Source organism: Phacochoerus africanus, chromosome 2 (genome assembly GCF_016906955.1).
Source record: "Phacochoerus africanus isolate WHEZ1 chromosome 2, ROS_Pafr_v1, whole genome shotgun sequence".
NCBI classification, from domain to species: domain Eukaryota; kingdom Metazoa; phylum Chordata; class Mammalia; order Artiodactyla; family Suidae; genus Phacochoerus; species Phacochoerus africanus.
The window spans coordinates 228,311,385-228,321,398 of NC_062545.1; the positions used below are offsets into that span (position 1 = coordinate 228,311,385).

Sequence of the window (10,014 nt, forward strand, 5' to 3'; positions counted from 1 at the left end):
TTGTAGAGTACAATGACCAAAGCAGTGCTCTAGTCAGTAAATTCAGGCTGAAACTCATGGAAGAGAGAAACATAGCCTGGAAGAATGCAACCTTGAAAGGTAGGATTGATTTGCTAGCCAGAAAGAAAACCATGAGCAGAGGGAGGGAGCCCTATTGGACCGTTTGGAACACAGTAGAGAGATCAGCCCCAAACAGAGAGTACCAGTGAAGACAAGTTATAGATAAATTCCAACCATGAAAATGAAGCCAGTTTGTGGTGGATCTTGATAACCAAGTGAGAAGTTCAGAATCTATTTTGGTTATCATAAGGGAGTGACAGGATCAAATGGATGCTTTAGGAACACTGAATTTAATGTACCCCAAATGGATGTGAGGTAGAACAAATGGAGTCCAGGGGATTAGGATGGAGACCATTTTAACAGACCGGGCATGAGATTTTAAGGCTTTAGAGTAGAGTGGTGTAGCAGTATAGTTTGCAAATTATGAATGATATACATTCTCTCATAAAAACGGAACTCAGCACAGATAATGAGATGAAAGAGTCAAGCATTGTACCATCCTTTTCTTCCCCATAGCTATGGAGAATTTACTGGTAGTAACTACCTTAATCATCTTTTTTTTTTTCCTGTTTCAATTTTATTGGGCTTATATTTGCCTTCCAGCTAACCATGTAACTGAATGTTTTCAAATAATCATCCTTGCTATAGTTAAATAAAATGTTATGGAGAAGTGCAGGCTAATGAATGTTTATTATAATAATTACAAAACCTGTTGTAGGCCTGTTGAAATTACTGATCATGGTGACAACCTCATTTTCCATTTTGCTTTTTGCCTTTACCAAGTTTAGGGGGGGAAGAGCTCATACTATAAAAGCAAAAAAAAAAATTCTTGGATCCTATTTAACCATTATGTTAACTATATTAATTTTGGGCTCAGAATACTTTTGAATAATACATATGTACAGTAGGCATCAACTTAAAGTTCACAGTATTGATGGGAAATTATAAATGCCTATGCATACTCTTCAACTCCAAGTGCTTTTTATTTGGGGAAGCAATCAATGGAAATGCTGAGCAACTTAAAAATTGATTTTTACTCTTTAAATTTTAGATATGTCAGATATTCAGGTTGTTTCCTGAATGTAGTTTAGTGTCCAAGAATAAATCATAATTTTGAAGGGAGAAAAAAAAAACCTTTCCTGAATAAAAGTTATTATATCTTAATGTGTTTGGTATAAAGCTATACTTCTAAATAAATAAGCACTTTCCTCAAAATACGCCTGGCTTAGATCAAGTTAGATTTGACTAATAGGCAAATGAAACCTATTAACCTTATCTGCTGATATAAGGTTTTGGAACCCATTGGCTTAAATGGCAGAACCCCTGACTCCTTCTATCAGTCCCAGGGTGCCCTAAATTTGCATCATCTCTGCAGGACTGCAATCTGGCCAGCAGCTTCAGGTCCCGTAAGAAAAGGCAATGCTTTCTTGGTGGCACAGAGATTTTTAGCAGATCACATTTTCAACGCACAAAGAATTTCTTTTAAAGTCATGCCAAGAGAGAGGAAGGTTGATGAGACTCTCATTTTATGTCACTTGTGTGAAATTCCAAACCTGAGAGCCTAGGTCTCAGTGTGTGAAATGATGGGTGCTATTGTAAATGTATAGGAAGTGATGGATGATGTAAATGTATAAATTGTCTCTCAGCATTAGAAACTGACAAATACCAAAGACCATGACGGTGGGGAGTGCGGACAGGGAGAAAGAACAAGATGGGGGTTAAATAATAAGAGAGAAAGACTGAACAAAAGTCAGGTGGGAGTGTTAAACATTGAAAAGAATCAAAGCTAAATCTCTGGCAATTACTTTTAACCCAAACCCTGAGGCAACAAAGCAAAATGTTAAGACTCAAAAAAAAAAAAAAAAACTAAAAGGAAATTAAGGAGGAAATAACAGATGGGAGGAAAATATTTAACTGTAGTCAAAAGAATGAAAACAAAAAGAGAGGGTGACCAAAACAAAAGTAGGAGAAATAAAATTTTCCTTTCATTTCTGTTTTATATTAAAGTCTGACTTCAGTAACATAAGTGCATACTCTTTCTTGTTTGAAAATTTCTTTCAGCCTTTTCAACTCATCAGGGGAAAAGAAAAGATGCTAGAGCATTTGTTTCGAGCTACACCTTTATTTTGTCCTATAGATGAGACAAATACTTGCCAACAATTTCCACACACCATGCAGAAGCACTAGAAAGTTCTATGTATATTTAATATTTAACAATATCAAGAACCAATAATATAATTGCCTTCTTCCATCTAAAGAAAGTACCAAATGTAGACCATAATTCAGTTTGATGTTTGACTTCATTTGACTTCTGAAAAACCATTGGGAGAGCAGTGGAAATCATCAGTGGGATCTGGGTGGGGAAGATAGATGTCTAGGCAAAGTATTTTTTTTTTTGAGTTTTTTTTTGCTTTTTAGGGCCGCACCCGTGGCATATGGAGGTTCCCAGAATAGGAGTCAAATCAGAACTGTCGCCGCTGGCCTAGGCTAGAGCCACAGCAGCTTGGGATCCAAGCCACATATGCAACATACACCACAGCTCACGGCAACACCGGATCCTTAACCCACTGAGCTGAGCAAGGCCAGGGATTGAACCTGCAACCTCATGTTTCCTAGTTGGATTCATTTCCACTGCACCACAATGGGAACTCCCAGGGAAATTTTTGAGAACTGTGATATTTGTGTAGATTCCCAGCCAAGAAATTTTCATTAATAACTCTAACATCACAACAAAGGCATCAGGTAGAGATAATATTAGAAAGCCAAGTATTAGCAGCATTTTACACACCTTGCAAGCAATGCCAGTTTTTGTGGGAACTTTCAACAGACAAACACACACACACACACACACACACACACACACACACACACACACATGCACGCATGCCTGCCCACATGCTCAAAATATATAAATGTGAAATTCAGATTTACATAAATATTTCCTTTTTCTGATTTGTTTACTAGCAGTGGCTCTTAATTAAATGTTTAATTATGAAGCAATATTTCTCGTGTTCTTTTTTTTTTTTTTGTCTTTTTGCCATTTCTAGGGCTGCTTCTGCAGCATATGGAGGTTCCCAGGCTAGGGGTCTAATCAGAGCTGTAGCCACCTGCCTACACCAGAGCCACAGCAACGCGGGATCTGAGCCTCATCTGAAACCTACACCACAGCTCACGGCAATGCCGGATTGTTGACTCACTGAGCAAGGCCAGGGATGGAACCCGCTACCTCATCGTTCCTAGTCGGATTCGTTAACCACTGAGCCACGACAAGAACTCCTCATGTTCTTTTGAACATGGTTCTGTGTTGCCACTTAGATCCAGTAAATGTGTAATGCATTCAGCCACAATTATAATAGCATCGTGAAAACCTAAACTACCACCACCATCACCACCCCAAGCTAGATAAATTGCTTTTTGAGACAAGTTTATTGCCATTTTATCAATTCCTGTATTCCCATGAGGTTTCTTTTATGTTAATCTGTATTATATCATCCTATAGATTACCCATGCCATTTCAGAGACATTAATCTAACTCTGGGTTGTGCCTCAAAGGAGTTATTTCTCGTACTCTTCAAAACTCACCCAGCCCCCTCATTATGGCAAAGCAGTTAATGACAAATTCATTAGGTGAAGTCCAGTTTACAGAAATCATAAGAACAGTACTCTGAAAGTCCTTATAAAATGGGATAAACTCCTCTTTTAGGGTATGTGCTATTTACTTCAGGATTTTTGTTGATTAGATTTTCTTATGGGCAGGCAGATGTTATAGAACAAAACAAGACGGTCTTCAGAGATGAGCTAAAATATTGCATTCTTAGAGAATGTTTATCTCCTGGGAACAGAATGAATAGTTGGTTCTCTCACTGGTTTGTGGCCATGATCTAGTTCTTGCTGGACTTGGATACTTTCTCAGAAGGAGAAGGTAAGTGCCTCTGACCTGGCTGGTTGTGAGTGAGTTTCCAGGAAAAACAGGAAGTGAGGTTCCTAAGTAATTAGATGGTGACTACTGAAGGTAAAGTTCTAAGGCTGACCCTAAACTTGTAGACAGTTGCTGCTGGCCAACAGACCATACTTTGAGCAGCATCAGCAAAGCCTGGAAGTCTTTTAGAAATGAAGAATCCCATGCCTCACTTCAGACCTATGGCATCAGATCTGCATTTCAACCTGGTTCCTGAGTGATTTGCTTGCACATTCAAATTTGAGATATACTGCTCTAAAATATCTTCCTTCTATTGGTCCACCTGTTTAGGGATTTAGTGTCTAAATCATCTCTTATCATCCAAATTTTCATTCTCTTTATCAGAGCAGGAAAGAATAATAACAAATTAAGTAATAGGTGTGAAAGCCCTTGTTACAGGTAGTCCAAGTACTACAATTTTTAATGTTTAGGCAAAAAATTAAATCACATGAAAGAGAATCAGATCTGAAATGAGAAGATTCATAATCCAGCTTTGACTCTTAAAAGCTGTGCGATCTTTAGCAAGTCACTTAAGCTGTATGAGCTCAATCAAGGTCCTCAGCTTTAAAATTGGATACAAGTAACATTTTTCCTAACCCCTTCAGGTGGTGAATTGTGAACTTCATATGAGATCAATAGATGAATATAGTCAGAACTGTGACAAATATCACAAGTATTTGTTCCACTAACATTGGCAACTAAAAATTTTTAGAATTCTAGAAGTCATCTTGGGAAGGAGAGGGTTAAAGAGAGCCTGGATCAAGGAACTAATAATAAGTGCTGGACATTTTCCACAAAGTACCTCACTTAATTCTCACAGCCACTTTTCAAGATAGTCATTATTATTCCCAATTTACAGACAAGGGAACTGAAACTAAAGTAGATGAGAAACTTGGCCAAGGTCACATCATTAAATAAGTAGAAGAGCTGAAAATTGAGGCCTGGTTTATCTTGTTAAACCATTGCACCTTGCAGCCATCCAGCTATTTGTTCAACTGCTTCCAAGCCAAGAGAAAACAAAATATTGCTTCATTCAGAAGGGAGATAAAATGATTTCTCAAATGAAAGCAGTGCCACTGCACAATCAGCTTTGTCTTAAACATAAGTCCTGTCCAGTTTTAAGTACCCCTCAGTAGATTCCTTCAAATGAAATCAATCAGGCAGTTGGGCTGCAACCTCTTTCTCCAGTCTCATCCATGCTCTTTCTTCCTCACTTTATTACAGCTATGTTTGCCTTTGGATAGTTCTTTGAAAATACCAAGCTCTTGTCTGCATATGTCCTTGCACATGCTATTACCTCTGGGTCTTTGTTTGCCCACTTTCTGTGGTCACCTTATGTTCTGCCTCCCTCTTGCTCCCCTTAACCATCCCCTCCTTAAAGAGACTTTCCCTAACCTCATCAAAAGTAATCTGTTCCCCTCACATTGTCTCAGCTTTCCATTGTCGTCTTTTTTAGCATTTACCATACTTTGTGAGTAAAGTGTTAACTTACTTGCTTGTTTTTTTCCCACCCCAACCCCACATATATATATAAGCACCATGAGGCAAGAAACATACTAGCCTTCTTACATCATAAGGCCTAGCACAGAACTGTCATTCAGTGACCTGCTAAAGGGAAGAGAAGAGGGGAGAAAGGAAGAGAAAAAGGAGAAATGAGTGAAGAGGGTGAAAGCGTGGGGTATTTGGAAATGCATATGGCCTGAATTTGTTTGCTGTAAGAATTTAAAGGGATATAATGATGAAAAACAGCACTTTAAATTGTACCCAGCATATAGTATGCAATAGTTCATAATCTTTATTAAAAATACATCTTTAATGCAGATATCTTAAGCAGTAATATCAGAAATCTGGGAAAGTATCTCCTCTTCCAATCAACAATTGTTGTTCCCTGAGAGTTGAAGAAATTGCACACTGTGGTCAAAGTTCTCTGTGTTATGGCCTCACTCCAAACTCCACCTTTTCCATCAAAGCAGAAAGTCTGTTTCCAGTCTTTCTTACTGTTCTCCTCTTTTTCTATGTTGGTGGCAAATTTCCTCTTGTTGTCCTGGGGACAACTAGAAATAACTAGGAAGGCTCATGGGCATGTCCCTCCAATAATAAGGAATGGACAAATGAAAGAATGAGGAAGATAAAACAGGATGCCAGCAACTTCATGTCCCAAAGAAGTGATTTTTGTCTTGGACAAGTCATTTGTTGGTGTAATAGCTGAGACTGACAACTTTCCAAGTCTAGCTTTGTCATTTGCTGGCTGTGTAGCTTAAGGCAAGTAACTTAGCCACTCTCTTCTTCAGTCTCCTCATTTAAAAAATGGGACTACTTACGTCCTTGTAAGGTTATTGTAAGGAGTAAATAAAATCATTGTAAAGAACGTAAACAGTTATCGGCACAGAGTAAACACAGTGAATCTTAACTACAGTATTTCCTGTGTGTGTGTTCCTGTGTGGGTATGTGTGTGTGAGATGTCATTAGCTGAAGATCTTTTCTAGTATGAATAAATTATTACTCAGTGAGTTACATTTGAATTAAGCTAAATATTTTGGGGTTTGAATCCTGTCTGAGAAAGCTTTCTTCTTGAATTTTCTATTTGTCTTTTTTTTTTTTTAAAGATAGACAACAGTGTTGTGAAGGGAGAATGGAAAACAAAGTTATCAGATCCTGTAAGAGAAAGTTCTTGATCCCCGAAATCCCAGATAAACCCTTGAAACTTTGCTCCAATGCAATCTTTGTCAGGTGGGGCATGACTGTGCAAGAAAGAGTGACAAGAAAACTACGAGAAGAGAATGAGATGAGAGGAAAACTTGAGGGAAATAGGTCTAGGAAAGGTTGAATAAAAAAAGGTTCTGAAAATTGTAAAGAATTCCAAAAAACAAAAAGAATTAGCATAGCTAATGTTAATCAGTCACTTCCCATGTACCAGGTGGTATTTCAAGTGCTTTTATATGCATTAAACTCATTTAATACTTTCTTTTACCTCAGAAAACTCCCATTTTACATGTAAGGAAAGAGGGGCAGAAGAGAGCTAATGTAGTTTGTCCAAAGATCGCATAATTTTCAATTTATGTGATCATCATTTAAAGCTCAATAAAACGGAGGAGTTGGCAGATGTAGGGTTTGTTCAGAATTAGAAAGGGGGAAAAGGAGGATAGAGATGGAATCTGAGTTTATGTGGATTTATAATGATGTTATTGAGGTTTGAAATTCAAAGACCTTTTGCATCATTTTAGAAAGTATTTCTCAAACTCCAGTCTCTGTTTTATGCACCTTAAAAAATAATCAGACTCTACTAGGAAATAAGTCATAAAAGTCATGTATCAGTGACTTCTTTTGTTTAGATGAGAAACAGTCTCAAGCTTAAGAATATGTAGCTCTTCTATAATTGTAATAACTTTTTGTTACTCAGCCTTGTCTCTTCCCTCCGCTTTGCCACCACAACCAATATATACTAGTGATAATAAAGATGGACACTTAAATAGTGGAGTTTAGGGGCTAGCCATAGAAGGTAATTTCTCAGACACTATAAAATCCTTGCTTATTTGGTTAGCAACCAGGAAACTTAGTTAATAGCCATCATTTTGCAACTTCTCTTATAAGTGCAAATCCAATACAATTCTTCAGTGAGGCACAGTAAAAAAAGAAAATGCAAAGGCATTTGAAAAAGCTCACCCATTTAGATTTAATTACATACATAACTGGTGTCCTTCCAAGTGTGAAAATGCTGTAACTAATAAATCAGACAATAAAATGCTATCTGAGCAGAACAGATTTATAGAGAAGATGTATGAGCAATCAAAATTCACTGACTTGCATTGGGTATTTTTACTCAGAAAAGTTCTTATACACAAGAGCAAATTCCTGCTCTTGGAGTCTTGACTTCTTTTGAACACTTAGATCAGTTAGCTTCCCTAGAGGGTGTTCTTGTGTAATGACTTTTAAGTGAACTGGAGATTTTAATCTTAAAATTATCTCCCTATATTAAAGAATCTCTAGATCAGTGTCTGTATGGTAGATTTTAAGGACTGTCTCATTTGTCTACTACTGTTTTTTCCCTATGTTTAGTTACTAAGTGTAGCCTCATTCAGTAGAAAGAATACTTTGTACTAGAGCTTCCAGGAAATTCAAACACAAGGAAAACTGAAAACTTCTGCAAATCAAATTTTAAAAAAATGTGACATTCAGACTACCAAAATATCTTTTCGGGTGGTATCATAGAAAAAAAAAAGACTCAGTAATAATAGCAGTGGGATAATTCAGTCATTGCCAATGGGTTTGATCTTTATGAAATGAATGCATTTTAAAATTTGCTTCCTTTTGGTTAAAATTTCTTGTGAATGACAAACTTAGAATAAGAAAGTTGGAAAAATTGGAGTCTTGTTATCTTTCGGGCAAACTTTTGCCAAGTGCAACATTTTTGAAGTGTATGAACTCATCACATTTTTCATGTTCCCATGTTGAATAAAATCAAATGGAAAAAATTTCCCTTTTAATAAAACCTTGTGAAAACAATACTTTAATAAACTTTGTAGCTATTGGTCGACCAGGTTAAAGGCACTGTCTGATCTCTGCAGATATTTTTCTATGGAAAAGAGCCAGTTAGCTGAACAACTTCCTCATTTGTTGTGCTTATGAAAATCATCCATGGTTACGAGTAAGGAAACAAATTAATAATAGTGGGGTTTTTACTTTATCATTAAATGATAATGCTTTTAGTTTTTCATTGGTTAATTCAGAAAGCAAAATGGCTATCCCTGAGTTGGAATGGTTCCTTTCTTACCTTCCTTTCTGTATCACACCATAAAACTCACTTTTTAAGTGATTTTGGTTAGATTAGTTTTGTTTGTTTTACTTGTTTCTTTGGGAATTCTAGGCTCTGACTGGAAAGCAGGAATGCAACAGTGTGAAACAGTCAAAGTTCAGAGGTACTCTTGAGCGATTCAAATAAGATCCATTTCTCCCTAGCTGTGAATTTTTAAGTCTGGATCTGGCTCCTGCTCTTGTTTCTCTAAATATTTATCAGTTAACAATTATGCATCGCTCCAATGGCAGCAGATTTGGCTGAAGAAATAAATAAGGATGCTTTCTTTTTCCAAATATGCTAAATAATGCAAGTCCCATGAAGTTTTTTGTAACTGGAGTTTTCCTTCATCCAATTATCAGATTCAGGTCTTTCAGTTTTGATACTCATTTGCATATATAAAAATTATGTTACTTCAGTAATGCTCTGTTTTACTTAAGCATGCTGTTTCTCCTTTTTTTTTTTTCTTAAAAAAATCATTTCCCATTTGTCTGTTTCCAGTGCGTTTCTGTAGTATTCATCTCTCTTACACATGCTGGGTTCTGCTGAAAGTTAATAGAACTGCTTGGTAAAGTCCCCTGAATCCTAGCACAAAGACCTTATACACCAAAGATAATTCCTTTCACTTAGAAATATTTTAAGAAATAAATTTATGAAAATTTGCCTGCTACAATTTAGAATTCATTATTTGATCAATACACTAAACCCACACCTGCATTTTGCAAGCCTTTTATTTTTATATTTGCAAAGGGCTCTTTACACAAGTTTGCTTAAATTGACCTTTTATGCTTTAAATAAATGTAGTTTTTATAAACCTGATGCAAAGCAGCAAATAAAAGTTGTACTAACCTTAGTATATTGAAACTTCAAATTGGTCAGTGGGACAGGTATGTCTGGCATGGCTGAGGACGGCATTTCTGATTCAGCTCCTGTAATACAGGTGACAGGCTCAGCGAATTGGTTCTGATAGAGCACTTAGCTTTATTTGTTCCTTTTTATGTGCATGGGCTAAGGTTTATTTGCATACTGGGATATGATTGGATGAACAAACTCGGAGCAAAAAGAAAACGACACTACTTATTTGTAACACCTAGGGCAGGAAGCCCTTGACTTTAAACTTAAATCCTTAAGAAACCAGTGCTCCAGCATTGACGCTGCATCTGGAGACAAGGCACTATTTGCAGACGAATTAATTTACAAAGCC

General features: G+C 36.8%; 1 protein-coding gene across 1 annotated transcript in view; it reads right to left on the minus strand.

The window, feature by feature from the left end:
* Positions 1-9,788, minus strand: part of ALDH1A1 (aldehyde dehydrogenase 1 family member A1) — a 54,572-nt gene extending 44,784 nt beyond the window's left edge. The window contains exon 1 of the mRNA XM_047767776.1: positions 9,660-9,788. Within this exon, the coding sequence (XP_047623732.1) occupies positions 9,660-9,725 (66 nt within the window). The 5' untranslated portion in view covers positions 9,726-9,788. The remainder of the gene's footprint in view (positions 1-9,659) is intronic.
* Between the last annotated feature and the right edge of the window lie 226 nt (positions 9,789-10,014).